The following is a 21179-nucleotide window of genomic DNA, read 5'->3' as shown; positions in this document are numbered from 1 at the left end:
TTATTTCTGACTGTTATTATTATTTCTGACTGTTATTATTATTTCAGACTGTTATTATTAGGGTTTCACACTGCGTAGCTTGTGTGAAACACTATTGTTTTTGTTAAGATTATTATTCTTCTTCTTATTATTATTATTCCAAATTATTTTTGATTAGATCTCAGCAACTGCTTGTCGGATCGTTATGATTTCTTGTTAAGATTATTATTCTTCTTCTTATTATTATTATTCCAAATTATTTTTGATTAGATCTCAGCAACTGCTTGTCGGATCGTTATGATTTCTTGTTAAGATTATTATTCTTCTTCTTATTATTATTATTCCAAATTATTTTTGATTAGATCTCAGCAACTGCTTGTCGGATCGTTATGATTTCTTGTTAAGATTATTATTCTTCTTCTTATTATTATTATTCCAAATTATTTTTGATTAGATCTCAGCAACTGCTTGTCGGATCGTTATGATTTCTTCGGTTTTACTGGAAAAGTGGGTGTGACTTAGAGGATAAAGCTATTTTGAACGTTCTGCGACAATGGGAAATGTCCAAAATCACCGAAGCTATCGTTTTTAGAAATATTGCAGTAATTTTAACAATAATCATTGGATTTTAACTTTCGATACATTTTGGCATAGCCGGAGACAGGGCACATAGCTACGCTACTTTTGATTTTTGATTTTCGGCAAATCTTCGTAGATATTAGGCGCCAAATTTCGAAAAATAAAATTTTTACTAAAAACTTTTTTATTTATGAATATTTTTTAGTCGTGTTTTACACAAAATTAACGAGTCATCTGCCTTGAGCAAAAATCAGAATTTTTTTTGTCTCAGTAATTTTCCTTGGCCGCCATTGGCTAATTCAGTTTTTCAGTCCTAGATTAATTATGTATTGTTCGATTTGTATAAAACAAAGTTCATATGCTCCGTTGTCTCAATTGCCATTTTTTTTGTTACCGATAGAGTTATCTGTCGGCACCGGAAGTGGCGTAATTTTACGAAAAACTACAATTTTGACAGTTGGGTACCACTTTTCAAAAGCAAATATTATTTTTTTCAAATCTGTTCAGTTGCGGAGAAATAGGCAATTTTCAACAGGTCACTTTTCAAGGTTTTTTTTCCACAAAAGTGTCAATTATTATTTGATTTTCATGAAATTTTCACTGTGTGATACCTAATGCCATTTACGATTTCATACAAGTAATTTAAGATTTTCATTATCACCGGAAGTAACGTCATTTTGGCAAAAACTGAATTTTTAGCCTTCAAAACAGATATTTTATTCAAATGAGTCTGATTTGTAATGTTTTTAAAATTATGATATTTGATTCCAATCAGCAAATAGATTGAACCCATACGATCATACAGATAACCAGAAAATGGTTTCTAACTTGTACGGTTGCAGAGAAATAGACAATTTTATACAAGTCACTTTTCAAGGTTTTTGGTCTATAAAAGTGGCAATTATTATTCGATTTACATAAAATTTTCACCATGTGATGCCTTATGCCATTTCTGATTTCATAACACTAATTGAACATTTTCATTATCACCGGAAGTACTGTACACTTATATGTAACAAATGTATAAAATGAATTGATATTGCTGGATTTGGTTGATTCGGCGTCCATTTTATTTGATGTGTGCAATGCTTATGTGGAAACCTGTTTAATGGTTTCATTGGTACCGGAAGTGACATGTTTAGGGTAACGTGGCACCGGTGAAACCTGTCATTACTGCGTCGCAGTTCTAGTTTCAAACTGTTCTAGTTTCAAACTGTTCTTTATCATTTCAAACTGTTATTTATAACTGTTATTATTATTTCAGACTGTTATGATATTATGACTGTTATTGCGAATAAATTGTTATTGGTTTTTTTTTCAGACTGATATTATTATTTTAGACCAGTGATGGGATTTCAAAATTTTCCTTGTCGGACATTTTACCGAAAATAAAGGGGCATAACTCTTATCGATATATAAGCAGACGGATTCATACCACAATTAAAAATCACGTGTCAACAAAATATTTAAATGCCGTACGTAATAACAAGAGGTGAACCTCGCTATTTTTCATATTTAATTCCCGTACGGTAATCAAATTTATGTCAGTAACATTCCTTCAGTGTATGGAGAACGTGGCTCATAGCACATAGCTTCATAGTAAGCACTGTCTTGTAAGCGATTTTCGTTCGGCAATCGAACGTGTCAATCACTTGTCAACAAAATATTAAAATGTCGTACGTAATAAAAATAGGTGAACCTCGCTATTTTTCATATTTGTTATTATTTCAGACATTTTATTATGTTAGACTTGTTATTATCTTTTCAGACCGTTATTATTATTATTTCAGACTGTTATTATTATTTTAGACCGTTATTATTATTTTAGACTGTTATTATTATTTAAGACCGTTATTATTTTAGACAGTTAAATATTATTTCTGACTGATATTATTATTTCAGACTAAGTTATTATTGGAACACGGTCAGAATAAACGAACAGTGTTATCAGCTATATTAGAGAGTGCCTACAGGTTCTCCCTCGGAGCTTTAGCTGGTGGTAAGTAGAACAAATACACTAGATATACTCTTCGATTATAATGCGCGGATGGATGGCCGAATGGTTAGCACGCGCGTGCTGTAACATACGGTCGGTCATTGAGTCAACTGGCGTGGTTTCGATTCCCCGGTTATACGTGACAAGGAGTAGTGTCACCTGTCCGATCTTGTGGGTTTTCTACGGGTCCTCTGGTTTCCTCCCACTGCTAAAGACCCCAGAGCTCAAGCAAATTATTGAAATAAAATTAAACCATATGTTAGTCCCAAAATGACCTAGTTTGCATGTAGTGGTTGTTAAACCCCATTTCTCTTTCACCCCGTCCCTCCCACCCACTAATGCTTGTTCAGTAAATCTTATGACGTTAAATGTTTTTTTTTTATTTTAGCAACTGGAGCTACAGCTGTATATCCAATCGATCTGGTGAAAACTCGTATGCAGAATCAACGAACTGGGTCGTTTGTCGGTGAACTGATGTATAAAAATAGTTTTGATTGCGCTAAGAAAGTTATTCGTCATGAAGGTATTCTAGGTTTATATAGAGGTCTCGCTCCACAGTTAGTTGGTGTCGCTCCAGAAAAAGCTATCAAATTAACGGTAAGATGAATTAACGTTTTTATTGATCTACACGAGAAAGTTAATAATGTCTACTGATCTTGGGGGGTGGATGGTCAAATGGTTTGCGTGTGCGCGTTGTATTATAAGGTCTGGCATTGAGTCAACTGGCATGGTTGTACGTGACAAGGAGTAGGGTCGCCTGTCCAACATCGTGGGTTTTCTCTGGGTCCTCCGGTTTCCTCTCACTGCTAAAGCCCCTACGTGCAAGCAAATTATTGAAATGAAATTGAACCATGTGTTAGTCCCGGAATGACATTGTTTTCAAAGAATATTAGAAATTTTATCTTTCGAAATATATTTTAAAGGGTTTATTTTTTGTAGATGAATTATTTGATGCGCATGCTATGAATGATATTATTGTTTATTAGTTGCGATGTAAATGTTATGAATGATATTATTTATATTTGATATGAGATAAATGATCCGAATGATATTAGCCTAGTTAGCAAAATTATGGACACTAGCACTTCAATCTAAACGATCAGTACAACCCCGGTAAGCGAGCTAGCGACCCCGGTAACAAATTCAGCACCCCGCCAATTTGTCAAACCTCTGTACAACCCCGGTAAGCGAGCTACCGACCCCGGTAACAAATTCGCAAACCCCGCCAAGGGGCCAACCCCGGTAACCCCACCAATTAGTAACCATAGAAAACCCCCGGGGATTCGGAATAGTATAAATAAAAACTCCCAACACGTGAGTCCAATCAGTCTGAAGAGTTCAATACGAACGAAACTAGTCACTGACATTCGGGATAACCAGATCTCCATAGCCACCTTATCTCTGATATTATTTATTGTTTATTTGTAGATGAATGATTTAATGCGAGATAAATTAATGAATAAAGATGGAAGTATTCCTGTGTGGGCAGAGATGGTATCAGGTGGTACGGTAAGTCAGTTTATTTACTTATCCTGCTGTATAATCAGTCAATCTGATTAAAACACAGATCCTATTTCGTTTTTTATAGTTTAAAATTTTGTTTTACTTGTCTTTACTACACTGGGATCTTGAAGAGTTGTTATATAACCTGCATTTTGGTTGATGTGAGGGATTAGCAAATGAAATGGTCATTTACGGCGAGGTTTTGGCGTGAGGTGCATAGAACTTTTGGTAAACCAGTAGAAACATCAACGCTGATTGATTAATGTCTTGACGACAAAAGGTCAAATGCCGTTTGGATGGCACCTGACGCGAACTTCCACTACAACTGGTCAGATCTTCATGTAGTGTAGGCCTTCGAAAGTGTAAAAAAACGAAGCGAACTATAGATCTGTATTTGAATCAGATTGTATATTCAGTTTGATAAATACTTTACTTCATGGAGTCAAAGTTCATCAGTCTGACAATTGAAACAGAACCCCAGATAGAGGCAATCGAAATTATAGCAAGAAGGTTCGTCTCTTTATCTAAATGTTACATAATGTATCTTTAAAAGAAAGAAAAGCTCTTTGTTAGTTGCACATTTTTAAGTTTTGGAATTTCTAAATAAAACTCTGGCAAACTAAAAATGAAATTTGTTTGACCTGGCCATAAATTTCCACAAAACGCTTTTATTATAACATATACGTGTCTATAACAGGTGCCTTATATATGTTAGAGCCATGAAGGCTAAATAGCCTGGAGGTCGCGGGTTCCATCCCGGTGTTCGCTGAAAAAGTTCATTGGATTTTCCGGCATGGTTTCCATTTTTCAGTGGTACAAAAGGTCCCTTGTACACATAGGCATGCACATAAAATATCCCTTGGCAGTTGAAATTTAATATAAGAGTAGGCTGAAGTGCCACTGTCCGGGCAAAATTTCCCTCATAGTACACAGTGGTATATGCCCGTCTTCATTAGCCCAGTCGGAGCAGAACAGTAGGACTTTTAACCACATTTCATTTCATTTATATGTTGTGTGATAATTGTGCCTGACAAAGTCTGAGACAGGTAGGGGTTGAATAGCCAAATAGTTAGCAAGCTAATTATTGAAATAAAATTGAACCATGTGTTAGTCCCAAAATGACCTAGTTTGTGTTGAGTGGACATTATACCCCATATCTCTCTCTCTCTCTCTCTCTCTCTGACAGGTGCTTTATGTGAGGCTTGCCAATACAATGTTTATAAATATTGTTTAAATATTGGTTTTTTTTTCAGGCCGGTGCTTGTCAAGTTGTGTTTACGAATCCGTTAGAAATTGTTAAAATCCGTCTACAAGTGGCCGGAGAAATCGCCAGTCAAGGTCGTGTTAGTGCTATTAGTGTAATTAAAGATCTCGGATTCTTCGGTTTATATAAGGTAAGATACTCGGTTCATGTGCCACCGATCAACTTTAAATTATTATAATATCTCGTTATTATCTGCTTGACAAACCAGATGATACTCTTCTGTTTTGATTGATGGAAGGATGGGAAATTGGGTTTGACATCCAATTAGGGGTCTAATAATTAATAATGTGTAATTGTTTATTTTAGGGATCTAAAGCCTGTTTTTTACGAGACATACCTTTCTCCGCTATTTACTTCCCAGCTTACGCACATACTAAAAAATTCTTCGCTGATGAAAATGGTTTTAATTCACCGGCCACGCTCTTATTATCAGCCACACTAGCAGGTGAGTTTCACATCTTATACGGGGGGGTTGGATGGTCGAATGGGTAGCATGTGCCCACTGTATCATAAGGCCTGTCATTGAGTCGACTGGTGTGGTTTCGAGTCCCCGGTTGTACGTGACAAGGAGTAGGGTCTCCTGTCCAACCTCATTGGTTTTCTCTGGGTCCTCCGGTTACCTCCCACTGCTAAAGACCCCTACGCGCAAGCGAATTATTGAAATAGAATTAAAACATATGTTAGTTCCAAAATGACCTAGTTTGTGTCAAGTGGACGTTAAACCCCATTCCTCTCTCTTTCACATCTTATACAAATAAATAAAAACTGATATGAAATGGGTTTTAACATCCTACTTATCTGCACCAACTGGGCTGATGAAAAATGGACATAGACTATACAGTTTGTTATGAGGGATATTTTGTCCGGACATTGATCGTCGGTATCTATTCGTATATCGAATTCCAACTGTTAAGGGCTCTTTTACATGCACGCCAATGGTATACCAAACAAGACGAGGAGAAGGGTCACTTGCCTAACCTCAAGACGTTTCACTGGGTCCTGCAGTTTCCTCCAATTACTAATTACCTGTACGTGCAAAATAATTATTGGAATAAAATTGAACCATATGTTAGTCGCAGGTGGAATTTAACCCCCATTTCTGTCTCTCCCCCTTTCTACCATATGTAATTTTGACTATTAAATCAGTGATATATTGCAACACTTAGTTTCATATAAGATGGTCTCTCACACCTGGTCGCCTGTCCAACCTCGTGGGTTTTCTCCGGGGCCTCCGGTTTCCTCACATTGGTAAAGACCCCTACGCGCACGCGAATTTTACAAAAAAACAAAACAAAAAAACATGTTAGTCCCAAAATGACCTAGTTTGTCGTGGACATACCCCCCCACCCTTCTCTCTCCCTCTCTCTCACACCTGTAAATGTCAGGTAATATTGAATTTGTGACAGGTGTTAATATAGGAAAAAAAACACCACGAACATAGAAAGGTTTAAGGTCTGCTTTACACAAATTACATTATTTCAGGATTAACAGTTAATTTTATTTCAACAATTTGATTACACCCCCACCCCTCTCAGCCAACTGTCATGCAAGAGTTCTCTCCCCTTGGTTAGTTATTAACCCACATGGAGCAAAAATGTCCAATCTAGGTATGCCTGCAGCAGATTTAGTAAAACATTTTAATAATATTTGTAACATTGTCCAAACTAGGTATGCCTGCAGCCTTTCTACCTACCCCAGCTGATGTGATCAAAACCCGTTTACAAGTAGCGGCAAGAACCGGGCAGACGGAATATAAAGGTGTAATTGATTGTATCCGTAAGATCTGGGCGGAAGAAGGAGGAAAAGCTTTCTGGAAAGGAGCACCAGGTAAACAATTGTATTCTATGTAACAGACTAATTAGTTACTCAACACCCCTCAGGAAAGGAAATAGTGGTAAATCATTTTATTACAGCTCCTTCGTTCGTTCCTATAGTTTTACGTCCACTTCCGCCATAGTTGATATCGTAGACAACTATTACAGCTGACTACAACTGTATATTGTATTACAGCTGACTACAACTGTATATTGTATTACAGCTGACTAGTACTGTATAATTGTATTACAGCTGACTGTATATTGTATTACAGCTGACAGTATATTATTGTATTACAGCTGACTGTATATTATTGTATTTCAGCTGACAGTATATGATTGTATTACAGCTGACTGTATATTATTGTATTACAGCTGACTGTATATTATTGTATTACAGCTGACTGTATATTATATTTCAGCTGACTGTATATTATTGTATTTCAGCTGACTGTAATAATAATAATAATAATGAAGTTTTATATAGCGTCTTCTCCATGTTGACACATGCTCAAAACGCTTTTTGTAATGGCTCTGCTGGTAAAACTGTTGAAACAGGAAAGTCTTTAGTGCGAGTTTAAATTGATTAAAAGTTTGTTGATTCTTGATCTGTTGTGGAAGTTCGTTCCATAATCTAGGACCAGCTGAACTGAAAGACCTATACCCATATGACTTTAAATTATATCTTGGAACAACTAGTGACTGTTTATTTTGAGAGCGAAGTGATCTAATAGGGTGGTAGTCATATAAGAGTTCAGATAAGTATTGAGGAGTTGCATTATTGCGACATTTATACACTAATGTTAGTATTTTGTATTTGACTCGCGCCTCAGCAGGTAACCAATGTAAAGAAGCCAGCACATTCTGGATGTGATCAAACTTATGTGTCCTTGTTACTATTCGGGCTGCAGTATTAAGAACCTTTTGGATCTTGGCTAGAAGTGCTTGTGGGATTCCATAGAGTAAACTATTACAATAATCAATCCTTGATAAAATAAGTGATCTCACAAGTAGTTTACAAGCGTCAGCAGTGAGATAGTTTCTGATGTTGCATATACAGCGTAGATGATAGTAGCATGTACGGTATACCATATCAACCTGAGCGTCCATTGTCAGAGAAGGATCAAATATCACTCCAAGGTTTCGAACATTTTTGGAGAAATTTATTTCTGAATTACCAATGGTGATTTTAAGATCAGGTAGTAACTTGAGTTGTTGTGATGAACCTACTAAAAGAGCCTCTGTTTTATCGTCGTTCAATTTTAGTTTGTTCGCTTTCATCCACTGTTTAACTGCCAGCGAACAGTCAGTAGTTTTTTGTAAGGCATTTCTGATTAGCATAGGACTAGACACACCAATGAGTTGAGTATCATCGGCGTAAGAGTAGTGCCTCTGATCATAGCCATCGATCACAGACCCTAAAGCGGTTGTATAAAGAACAAAGAAAATGGGTCCTAAAACACTGCCTTGCGGTACACCACAGTCAAGTTTAAACGGTAGAGATTTAGCCTCACCAAGTAGAACTGTTTGATGTCTATTACTAAGATATGACGTGATCCATAAAAGCGGTGTACCGGAAATCCAAAACTGGTTTTTAAGTCTATTGTATAGAATCTGATGGTCCACAGTGTCGAACGCTGCAGATAAATCCAAAAGAGTCAAAGATGCTACATTCCCTGTATCCACTGCACACTGTAGGTCGTTGAGGACCCTCAACACAGTGGTCTCAGTGCCATGGTGGGGTCTGTAAGCAGACTGAAACTTATCCAACAACTCATATTTCGAGATATGGGATTGAAGACGGAGATTTACAGCTCTTTCAACAATTTTGGAAAGGAATGACAAGTTAGACACAGGTCTATATTGTATATTGTATTACAGTTGACTGTATATTGTATTACAGCTGACTGTATATTATTGTATTTCAGCTGACTACCACTGTATATTGTATTACAGCTGACTACCACTGTATATTGTATTACAGCTGACTGTATATTATTGTATTACAGCTGACTGTATATTGTATTTCAGCTGACTGTATATTATTGTATTTCAGCTGACTGTATATTATTGTATTACAGCTGACTGTATATTATTGTATTACAGCTGACTGTATATTGTATTACAGCTGACTGTATATTATTGTATTTCAGCTGACTACCACTGTATATTGTATTACAGCTGACTGTATATTATTGTATTTCAGCTGACCACCACTGTATATTGTATTACAGCTGACTGTATATTATTGTATTTCAGCTGACCACCACTGTATATTGTATTACAGCTGACTATATATTATTGTATAACATCTGACTGTATATTATTGTATTCCAGCTCGTGTCTTCCGATCGTCACCTCAGTTTGGTGTAACTTTGTTGACATATGAATTATTACAGAGACTGTTTTACGTTGATTTCGGTGGAAGGTATGTACAGCAATTATTTTATATTTTCACTGCACCAACTAGGCTAATGAGGGACACAGGTGAACTTCATTTTTAATTCCATCCTTGCCAAGCTGTCTGTTGCACCACTGACCACCGGAAATCAAGAAGGAACTTTCTCTGCCAATTCCAGAATCAATTCTAAGACATCCTGGCTCATTGAGCTACCGTGGCTCCAATTTTTAAATCAATCTAATTAAAACACAGATCCTATTTCATTTCGTTTTTATAGTTCAAAATTTCGTTTTACTTGTCTTTACTACACTAGGATCTGGAAGAGTTGTTATATAACCCACGTTCTGGTTGATGTGAGGGATTAGCCAATGAAACTGTCTGTTACGGCAAGCTTTAGGCGTATTTTGCACGGAACTGTGGGTAATCCACTAGTATCATCAATGCTGATTGATTAATCAAATGTCCGACGTCATAGGGTCAAAAGCCGCTCGTATGTCCTCTGACGTGACCTATCGCACAAACCAGTCAGATCTTCGTGTAGTGTAGGCCATTGAAAGTACACAAAAACAAAACGAAATATAGATCTGTATTTTAATTAGATTGGTTTTAAATTTAAATTTAAAGCGGCCTTGGACGCCTCTTTTTCCATCCTCGATGTCTCTAGTGGTCTCATTCCACTCCACTCCACTCCACTCCACTCCACTCCACTCCACTCCACTCCACTCCACGTCAGGGCTGGGGCCATTACATTACCAATGTAATTAATTACATTACCATTACCATTACTTTTTAAATGTAATCATTACAATTACTTTCTCATTTTTAGCAATGTAATTAATTAACATTACCCATTACATTGAAAGTAATTAATTACCATTACCCATTACTTTATGACTATATAAATAAAAAAACATTTTCATAGAAATTAAAAAGACAACATTATTTTTCTGCCATGAAGTACCTACAAAATCAAACTCAAAATAATCCTTGATTCACTTAATAGATATTTGTTTATGAATTATTATTTCTAGCAATTATAACATCAAGGCAAATTTTATAGTGACGGGCAGTGGTGACAAAAACTGACATTTTCACTGTATGACTTTAAAAATGAATCAAAACTATAGTTAATTAACTGTATTTTCTTTTAAGTAATTTTTTAAAATTTTTAATCAGTCCAAATAGTTTTTCTATAATATATTGTATAATAAATGGTAAATTATTCAGCATGCCTTTAAAACAAAATATATATTAGTTTTAAGTAACCATAAAATGATGAGATACTTGAAGGTCATTGTTTGGTTTGTCACTTGTTACCTTGAGATTAAGATTAAAGTGCAGTAAGACTATTTATTGTCTTTTAATCTAACTGACTGATTGATTGATTGACTGAGTGATTGGCTGCAAATTAGTACTAATCTTTGATTATAATATACATCTTATCAGAAATCCACTTCTTAGGTTACATGTCTAAAAAAGGTTCCTACATAAAAAGTAATGAAAGAAAATGTTTAATGCCTTCTTATTTTTCTTATAATTTTTTAAAACTGATTTAAATCTTTTTTTTAGAATTATAAGTAATTGGATTTGTATCAGATACACTTAATTACTTCTTCGGTGCTATAAAATTTGAGGCTTGTCATATTGAAAAGTAATTGAAATGTAATTGACCATTACATGATTTTTGGAATGTAATTAATTACATTTCCATTACTTATTACTTTTGACATCTACCATTACTTATTACCATTACCCCAGCCCTGCTCCACGAATTCAAATTATCTACCTTTGATCATAGCTTGATTCTACAAACCAATCAAAAACAGTCCACAAACCAGTCTTAGCGTCATTGTTTACATTCACAACAATAATGGCGTCTTGTTCGCTTGATTATGGGGGGGTTGGATGGCCGAATGGTTAGCATGTGCGTGCTGTATCATAAAGTCTGTCATTGAGTCAACTGGCGTGGTTTCGAATCCCCGGTTGTACGTGACAAGGAGTAGGGTCGCCTGTCCAACCTTGTGGGTTTTCTCCGGGTCCTCCAGTTTCCTCCCACTGCTAAAGACCCCTACGCGCAAGCGAATTATTGAAATAAAATTAAACCATATGTTAGTCCCGAAATGACCTAGTTTGTGTCGAGTGGAGTTAAACCCCACTTCTCTCTCTCTCTCTCTCTCTCTCTCTCTCGCTTGATTATGAGAAAGTTTACAAGAAATTTAATGTAGAAAAAAGTCACATGCACATAAAATGATCTGTGGAAAGGTGTTTTTATGTCAGTTAAAACAGGCAGTGGCAAGTCATTATGCTATTATGTGTATTGATCGATAAAAATAGCACAATCGGCAAGGACAGATAATTTAAATATATCTAGAACGGAGTAGAAAGGGATGAGACCACTGGATGGAGATACCGAAGATGTTCTTTTTGTCTTCCATACAAATAATACCTGTATTTTACAACAAGTTTTAAGGTGTTAATCAACTAGGTTTTAATTTGATACCTGGGCCCTTATTCACGAAAACTTAAACTAAGATACAATCGAAATTTTAAGAAATACTGCAATTCGATTGGCTGAGCAGTAAAATCAATTTGCATATATCCAATGAAGTTGCAGTATTTCTTAAAATTTTGGTTGTAACTTAGTTTAAGTTTTCGTGAATAAGCGCCCAGGTGAATCCATTAATTTGTCTTTGTGTATTGATAGCCTGTGAATATCCATGATCATCATTGGTACTGTATTTTATGTTCTGGAGAAGGGGGCGGGGATGGATGGCCGTATGGTTAGCCCGAGCGCGTTGCATCATAACGTCTCTCATTGAGTCAACTAGCTTGGTTTCAATTCTCAGGTTGTACGTGACAAGGAATAGGATCACCTGTCCAACCTCGTGGGTTTTCTCTGGGTCCTCCGGTTTCCTTCCACGGCTAAAGAACCCTATGCACAAGCTAATTATTGAAATAAAATTGAACCATGTTAGTCCCGATTTGACCTAGTTTGTGTGAGTGCTTAAAGTCCATTTCTCTCTCTCTCTCTCTCTCTCTGTATTCTGGAGAGGATCAGTTAAAAAAGGCCAGACCACAAACTGCATAGAGAGACTGCAACATAAGCATGAAGAGGGTCTGCCAAATATAGCTAGAACATGAAGCATGCAAATGGTCTGCCAGTCAAGCTCATTACACAAAGCACATGGTGGGCCTGCCAAACAAACCCAGGGAAACGAGTCTTTTGGTGGTTTGACGAACAAACTCAGAGCACAAAGCGTGTGGAGGGTCTGCCGAACAAGTCCTGGGAACGAGGCTTGTAGAAGATCTGATGAACAAGCTCATAGAGCAAAGCACCTAGTGGGTCTGCCTAACAAGCTCACGGCACAAGTCTTGTAGAGGATCTGCCGAACAAGCTCAGAGCGTGGAGCGAATGAAAGGTCTGCCGAACAAGTCCGGGGAATGAGACTCGTAGAATTTGATGAGACTACAAATGTCATGGTAATAAATGCCAGGACCGAAACCATTGGCCATTCACAAAAAATAACAAATATCAAAAAATAACAAATATCGTTTTTATATTTCAGACGACCTCAGGGTTCCGAATCCACGTCGACACAACTCGAGGAAATGTTGTCTCGTAATCCCGATCATATTGGAGGTTACCGATTGGCCCATGCCACATTTTACGGAATAGAATCGAAATTTGGACTTTGTTTACCTCGGTACAAGTCTGAGCTGTGATGAACAGATTAACTAGCTGGTTTTATTCAAATTTTTAGTGATTTTAACGTGAAATATTCTCCAGTTGATGGTTCGTGTGATATAAATAAAGTTTAAAACAGTAAAACAACAGAACTTGAATAACGTGGATAGATTATAGAAACAAGAACGACTTTCTATACATATCAACATTTCAAATAGAGCTAGAAAAAAAAAAACAACAAAAAAACAAATCTGGTTTGAATGTTGAGTTGGAGTTATTCAGCTTTAAAAACAGACCAGGAGTTAATGAAACATTTTTAACGATATTTTTAACATTTCAAATGGAGCTACAAAAAAACCAACAAAAAACCAAACCTGGTTTGAATGTTGAGTTGGAGTTATTTAGATTTAAAGACAGACCAGGAATTAATAAAACATTTTTAATATTTTTAACATTTCAAATGAAGCTTAAAAAAAAAAAAAAAAAAAAAAAAATTACCAGATTTGAATGTGAAGTTACAGTTATTCGACTTTAAAAACAGACCTGAAAGAAACGCAACTCTTAAACAATATTTGGTCTTGTCATGCATTGAAAAAAAGAAAGAAAAATACAGAAAAACAGTACCTGACAAAGCCGGAACTTAAATGACAACATAAGGGAATATAGATGCCTTTCCTGATATATGTAACATGTAACATGGTCGGGTTGTGGGAAGAGGTGAGGTGAGCGGAGGGGGAAGGGGGTATCTTGAAATAATATAATCTGAACTGTTTTCACCCAATGTATAAACTGTCGTTAGTTTGTTTCTTGTTTTCCGTTATTTTAGGCAACTGGAGATATTTGTGCTGTATTATTTTTATTTGTTGTTGAAACTAATGTATGAAGGCGTGGAATATAGAGTTTATTTAGAGTTGAGATTTTTATAAATTTATATATCGACAATGTGTAAATATGTGATCTTGTTTTAATTGTTGACGTCAATGAACTCTGTTGATGTTAGGACATACAAAAAAAACCCCAAATCTGGGCCCGGTTTCTCAAAATCTTATCTAAAGATAAAATCCGAATTTTAGTAGATATTTCAATTTTGATTGGCTAAGCACTAAAATCAATATAATATTACCCAATCAAATTACTAAAATTTGAATTTTATCTTAGTTAAAATTTCGTGAAACAGACCCCTGATTCTCAGACAATCGCAGAAAAGTAGGACATTAAACCCCATTTCATTTCATTTCTCGAACAATCCATTAAAAAATCAGGGTCACCTGTCCAACCTCGTGGGTTTTCTCCGGGTCCTCCGGTTTCCTACCACTGCTAAAAAAAACCTACGCGCAAGCGAATAATTGAAATAAAATTGAACCATATGTTAGTCCCGAAATGACCTAGTTTGAGTCGAGTGTACGTTAAACCCCATCTCTCTCTCTCTCTCTTTAAAAAATTTGATGAGTGAGGGAGGTTTTTGATTTTGAGTTTTTATTTTATCAAAGGATCACCACTAGACTAAATGACTTCTATGCAAATCAAATTGTTGTTTATAGGAATTTATGATTATCCAGTATCATTTTTGATTGTCAGTTACATTTATCAGGATTCTGTAGGCCTACTTGATAAATGAGACTACAGTGGACTCTGTCAATTCCAACATTGTACGGGATCGATACTATATGCTGGATTAGACAGCATGTCGGAACACTCAATTGGCTCAATTATACCGGAAGTAATATACCGGACGTACTAAATGTAGAGTACTGGAATCTGCCAAGGTTTGCCGAGTGTGTATTTGACGTGAGAAACTCGAACATACATCAAACGCTCTCTTACAAGAGATCAAGATTGGTGATTGCTTGTCGGTTAACACCCACTGATTGAAGGCTGGATTATCCAATGTTAATTGTACGCAAATCGTGTGACGGGACGACTGATAGAAGGCAGGATTATCCAATGTCAATCCAACGTAAAACGGGACATGAAAATGATGACAGAATTCACAGAATGTCTTAGTATTCAGATGTTGGAAGTGACGGAGTCCACTGTATATAAATGTATTCTTTCAAATTTTTTTCTAGAATTACTTGCGGTACCCAGGATAAAATATTTACTATTTTGAAGTTTTATAATCTCTGCCTTGTCTGTTATTCGAATGAAGCTCATCTAACTCAACTTGTTATTCAGTAATTTATCGATGATTTGAACGTGAAACGTACAAAAGTGCTGGCATTTTGTTGTGTAATCGCAATGTTTTATATGGTTTTAGCTTCTTTCATCTTGTGCAATTTTTGTTATATGTCTGTATTCAACTTTCGGGAGTGAATTCACGCTAAAATGGACTCGCAAATTGATAATTTGACCTATAACCTTTAATGGACCCTCAAATTGATAATTTAACCTTTAATGGATCCTCAAATTGATAATTTAACTTTTAATGAGGAAAACTCAAAGGTTTGGCACCAACCCCTTGATATATGCTCGTACCCAGCAGCCCCCAGAAACATTGAAAAACTATTCAATGCTAGGTTACATTTTGTTATTTGTGTAAAAGGGTTCTGGACCCTGTTTGAAATAGGTAGATATAAACTTTCGAATAAGTAGATATGAATTATTTGTAAGATATTAAGTTATTTGTACGAAATGTTCTAGGCCCGGTTTAGCATAGTAGATATGAAATTATTTGTAAGAAAGGGTTCTGGCCCCGGTTTGACATGAAAGATATCAAATTATTTATAAGGAAATGTTCTGGGCCATGGTAGATCTAAGTTATTTATAGATAAAGAAAATTTAGATTTACCAGTTCGTATGTCGTATCTACGTTGTTAAACAGACCCGGGATATTTACCAGTTCGTATGTCATATCTAGGTTGTCAAACAGGGCCGGGATAGGTCTTATATTTACGTGGGTAAACGAGAGCGCAATATTTATCAGTATTGAAATTGATTTTTTAAATAGAAGTGTTCGTTCATATTATAGCCACTTATTATAAACACTACAAAAATTGAAAAATGTACATTTTAAAATTTGGTAAAGGTTATAGTTAAAAACTAAGAATGGAAAACGGCGTAAGTATGGAATAAAGTTGTTGCCCAAAGGTTTGGGGAAATGTATATGTAAGCATAATAGTTAGAAGAATTTAGTTTTATAGTTTAATAGTCTATTCTTGATCCAACCATGGTTTATCATAGGATGATTCTCAACCCGACTTAACCAATATCACCATAGTTACTCCCGATTTTACGGTTCATTTCCCCCTGGTCAGTGGTGCATGATGGATGACTTGGCAAGGACTGCTGTCTAATCATTGGGATGGGATGGAAAACCTACTTCCCACATCCACATAAAAAAGCCCTTGACAGTTGGAATTCGAAATAAGAGTAGGTCGCAGCACTGCTGTCCAGGCAAAATTTTATTCATAGCACACTGTATGGTGAATGCACGTTTTCATTAGCCCAGTCTTTGGAAAAGTGTAAGATTTGGGAGAATTGTTCATATCGCAGTTTCAATAAAAAAAAAAATGGCCAAAATTAATGTACTGTTTTAGACCAAAGATAATCATTATAAATTATAGACCATGGTTAGGCCAAGATACGCACAGTTTAATAATTCTACACACTGTGTAATATGCATACGCTCGGTGTAATATGTATACACTGTGTAGTGTATATACATGGTGTAATACATATATGCATGATGTATTATGTATAAACACTGTGTATTAGGTATAAACACTGTGTATTATGTATACACTGTGTATTATGTATACACTGTGTAGTATAATATGTATATGCACAGTGTAATACACATACACATGAAGTAATATGTATACACACACGGTGTAATATGTATACACACAGTGTATTATGTATACACTGTGTAGTGTAATGTGTATATGCACACAGTGTAATATGTATACACACACGGTGTAATATGTATACACACAGTGTATTATGTATACACTGTGTAGTGTAATGTGTATATGCACAGTTTTTAAATACACATACACATGATTTAATATGTATATGCACGGTGTATCATGTATACACACGATGTAATATGTATATGCACACATTGTAATATGTATACACTGTGTAGTGTAATGTGTATATGCACAGTTTAATACACATACACATGATTTAATATGTATATGCACGGTGTATCATGTAAACACACAGTGTAATATGTATACACACAGTGTATTATGTATACACATGGTGTATTATGTATAAGCACAGTGTTATATGTAAATTTTGTAAATAATAAATTAACGATAAATTAAACGAAAAATAAGAAGAATAAGAATAATACCCAGTTTGCTGTTTTATTGTGATTTATAAACGTTTAAACCAGAGACAGTTTTAACACAAGAATAATAAAAATGTTTTTACAATCACTTCATTCTTTTTTTTATTCTGTTTTGATTCGCCAAGTCTTATCCCTCAGTAGTCCTAATTACTCCTAATTTCATTGTCCGATATATGAGTTCTGCTCTTAGTCTTCCGTTCTAAGGGTCGACTGGCGTGGTTTCGAATCCCCGGTTGTATGTGACAAGGAGTAGGGTCGCCTGTTCAACCTCGTGGGTTTTCTCCGGGTCCTCCGGTTTTCTCCCACTGCTAAAGACCCCTACGCGCAAGAGAATTATTGAAATAAAATTAAACCATATGTAAATCCCGAAATGACCTAGTTTGTGTCGAGTGGACGTTAAACCCCATTTCTCTCAGTTGGGATGGCCTAGAGTGTCGTGCTGGCTGGTCACCTCTAGCTTCGTTCCTGGATGCGATCTCTGACGAGAGTTGGGATGGCCTAGTGATCTAAAGTGTCGCGCTGGCTGGTGACCTCTAGCTTTCATTCCTGGTATTGATCTCTGGTGAGAGTTTTATGTGGCCTTGTTTACATATCGTGACATTGACGAAATTTGCATGTGGTCTTAATATTAAGACATAACCTGTGATGCAGGGTTGAGTGATTGAGTGGTCCAAGATGTGTGCTTTAGGTCACAAGACTTTGCAGTGAGTCAAGCTGGGGAGGGGGGGTATGAAATGTGGTTTAACGCCCTACTGTTCTGCTCCAACTGGGATAATGAAGACGGGCATACACCATACAGTGTGCTATGAGGGAAATTTTGTCCGGACAGCGGCACTATGGCCTACTCTTATATCAAATTCCAACTGCCAAGGGATATTTTTTGTGCACGCCAATGTGTACACAGGACCTTGGTTTTTCCGGGGGAGGGGGGGGGGTTTAAACCCTCAACTACATAAAAAATTAAAAATAACACATTATAAAAATCGGTCGTGTTGTTTACCCTTTATCATCAGATGGTGGGATGGGATCGGCATTCACAGCGAGAAATAATGATACTATAGACATGTGTGATATCACAATTAATACTTTCCATCAATGAAATCGAATCACAAGGTGATCCTATGCAAACCCCCTCCTGCAACAATTCCTGGAACCTCCATGGATAAGTACAGAGAGAGAGAGAAATGGGATTTAACCTCAACTGTCCACTCGACACAAACTAGGTCATTTCGGGACTAACATATGGTTTAATTTTATTTCAACCCCCCCTGATCAGTACAAGACAACAATAAAAGACTATTTTAATATGATTTGTATTTTATTCAGACTGGTCATCCAGGCTATTTACAGGGTTATTGTGATTTAAATATAAATAAATACAAACATATAAGATATCTCACCATTCTTACGGTACCGGTACCGTACCAGAAACAAGTCAATATACACAGATGGAGAGAGAGGTTCACCAGTACGGAGGGGGATTTGATGGCCGAATGGTTAGCTAGTGCGCTCCTTATCATAAGGCCTGTCATTGAGTCAACTGGCGTGGTTTCGAATCCCCAGTTGTACGTGACAAGGAGTGGGGTCGCCTGCCAAACCTTGTGGGTTTTCTCTGGGTCCTCCGGTTTCCTCCCACTGCTAAAGACCCCTAAGTGCACGCGAATTATTGAAATAAAATTAAACCATATGTTAATCCCGAAATGACCTAGTTTGTGTTGAGTGGATGTTAAACAACGTCTCTATCTCTCTCTCTCTAAACCAGAAATAAGTCAACATACACAGATGGAGAGAGAGGTTCACCAGTACACAGCTACCGGTGTATAATAAGAAATGGGGGTTTAAGATCCTACTGTTCAGTATTCAATCAAATGAGGTTTAACATCCTACTGTTGTGCTCTGTCTGAGCTCATGAAGACGAGCATATGCCATACAGTGTGCTACGAAGGAAATTTCACCCGCACAACGGTGATATAGCATACTCTAATATCATAATGAATCTTTTACGTGCATGCCAATGTGTACACGAGACCTCAGGTTTTTTTTTATCTCATTCAAACAACTAGATAGCTGTCCTTGTCAGGTCCTTCAACCTGCACCATTGACGAGCCATTTATGAGCCAGTATGTTACTCATTGAGTCGCAGTGGCTCCCTACAGAAGTAGAAGAATGGTACTTCATTTAATGTTAACAAACAATCCTGCTTGCACAACATCTGTGTTCAAGATTGGATGGCCGAATGGTTAGCACGTGCCAGTTGTATCATAAGGCCTGTCATTGAGTCAACTGGCGTGGTTTCGAATCCCCGGTTGTACGTGACAAGGAGTAGGGACGCCTGTCCAACCTCGTGGGGTTTCTCCGGGTCCTCCGGTTTCCTCCCACTACTAAAGACCCCTACACGCAAGCGAATTATTGAAATAAAATTGAATGATTGAAATAAGATTGAACCATGTGTTAGTCCCGAAATGGAAATGACCTAGTTTGTGTTGAGTGGATGTTAAACCCCATTCCTCTCTCTGTGTGGATGAAACTGTAACATGGTATTGCAAGAGAGTTCGAGTTTATAGAATGGGTCCATGGATCAATACAAAATCAGGCGGGGTGGGTTGACGGCTTAATCGTCTAGAGTGTCACAGTTTGAACTCTAGCTATCATGGTTTTGATCCCTGGTGTGAGTGGATGTGGGCGCCTTCTAGACTTCATGGGTTTAATTCGGGTGCTCGGGTTTCCTCGCAAAGGAAAGACCCCTACACATGCCCTTAGCATAATACAGACAATTTGTCTGCGATATAACCATCGGGGAAAGCATACGTTACACAGTAATATAAGTGAGAGTTTAGTATGTAACCTTGCCAACCTGTTCAATACACATCTCTGTCAATTATTTTCAAAGCCACTTTTCATAGAGAGAGAGAGAGAGAGGGAAATGGGGTTTAACGTCCACTCGACAAAAACTAGGTCATTTCGGGACTAACATATGGTTTTATTTTATTTCAATAATTTGCTTGAGCGTAGGGGTCTTTAGCAGTGGGACGAAACCGGAGGACCCGGAGAAAACCCACGAGGTTGTACAGGCGACCCTACTCCTTGTCACGTACAACCGGGGATTCGAACCCACGCCAGTCGACTCAACGACAGACTATATGATAAAGCGCGCGCACGCCAACCATTCAGCCATCCAACCCCCCGCCACTCTTCATAAATATTAATAAAAGGCATTAAGACATTTCTAACCAACTATTTTAATCATTGTTTGCTCACAGATGGAGATATAACATCTGTACCAACCAGGCTAATAGTGACAGGATAGCAGAGAGAGAGAGAGAAATGGGGTTTATCGTCCACTCGACACAAACTAGGTCATTTCAGGACTAACACCTGGTTCAATTTTATTTCAAAAATTTGCTTGCACGTAGGGGTCTTTAGCAGTGGGAGGAAACTGGAGGACCTGGAGAAAACCCAGAAGGATTGACAGGCGACCCTGGACAGGATAGCAACATGAGTAGTAGCTATAGAGGTCTGTAATATATTAATCTAGAATTATTCTAAGAGTTATCTCCCTTTAGTTAGAATATATAAACCGATACACTGTGCTAGGAAGGATATTTTGGCCAGACAGCTGTGCTATGGCCTACTCTTATATCGAAATCGCGAAGGGATCTTT

At 36.9% G+C, this 21179-nt stretch overlaps 1 protein-coding gene across 1 annotated transcript in view; it reads left to right on the top strand.

Moving 5' to 3' along the window:
• Positions 1 to 17606, top strand: part of LOC126821701 (electrogenic aspartate/glutamate antiporter SLC25A13, mitochondrial) — a 40068-nt gene extending 22462 nt beyond the window's left edge. The window contains exons 11-18 of the mRNA XM_050550184.2: positions 2461 to 2557; positions 2943 to 3151; positions 3983 to 4063; positions 5311 to 5451; positions 5628 to 5766; positions 6990 to 7148; positions 9473 to 9563; positions 13103 to 17606. Coding sequence (XP_050406141.1) covers positions 2461 to 2557; positions 2943 to 3151; positions 3983 to 4063; positions 5311 to 5451; positions 5628 to 5766; positions 6990 to 7148; positions 9473 to 9563; positions 13103 to 13259 — 1074 coding nt within the window. The 3' untranslated portion in view covers positions 13260 to 17606. The remainder of the gene's footprint in view (positions 1 to 2460; positions 2558 to 2942; positions 3152 to 3982; positions 4064 to 5310; positions 5452 to 5627; positions 5767 to 6989; positions 7149 to 9472; positions 9564 to 13102) is intronic.
• The last annotated feature ends 3573 nt before the right edge of the window (positions 17607 to 21179 follow it).

This window comes from Patella vulgata, chromosome 5 (assembly GCF_932274485.2).
Source record: "Patella vulgata chromosome 5, xgPatVulg1.2, whole genome shotgun sequence".
Lineage (NCBI taxonomy): Eukaryota > Metazoa > Mollusca > Gastropoda > Patellidae > Patella > Patella vulgata.
The sequence above is the reverse complement of the archived record's forward strand: the minus strand, read 5'-3'. Positions and strand labels throughout refer to the sequence as shown.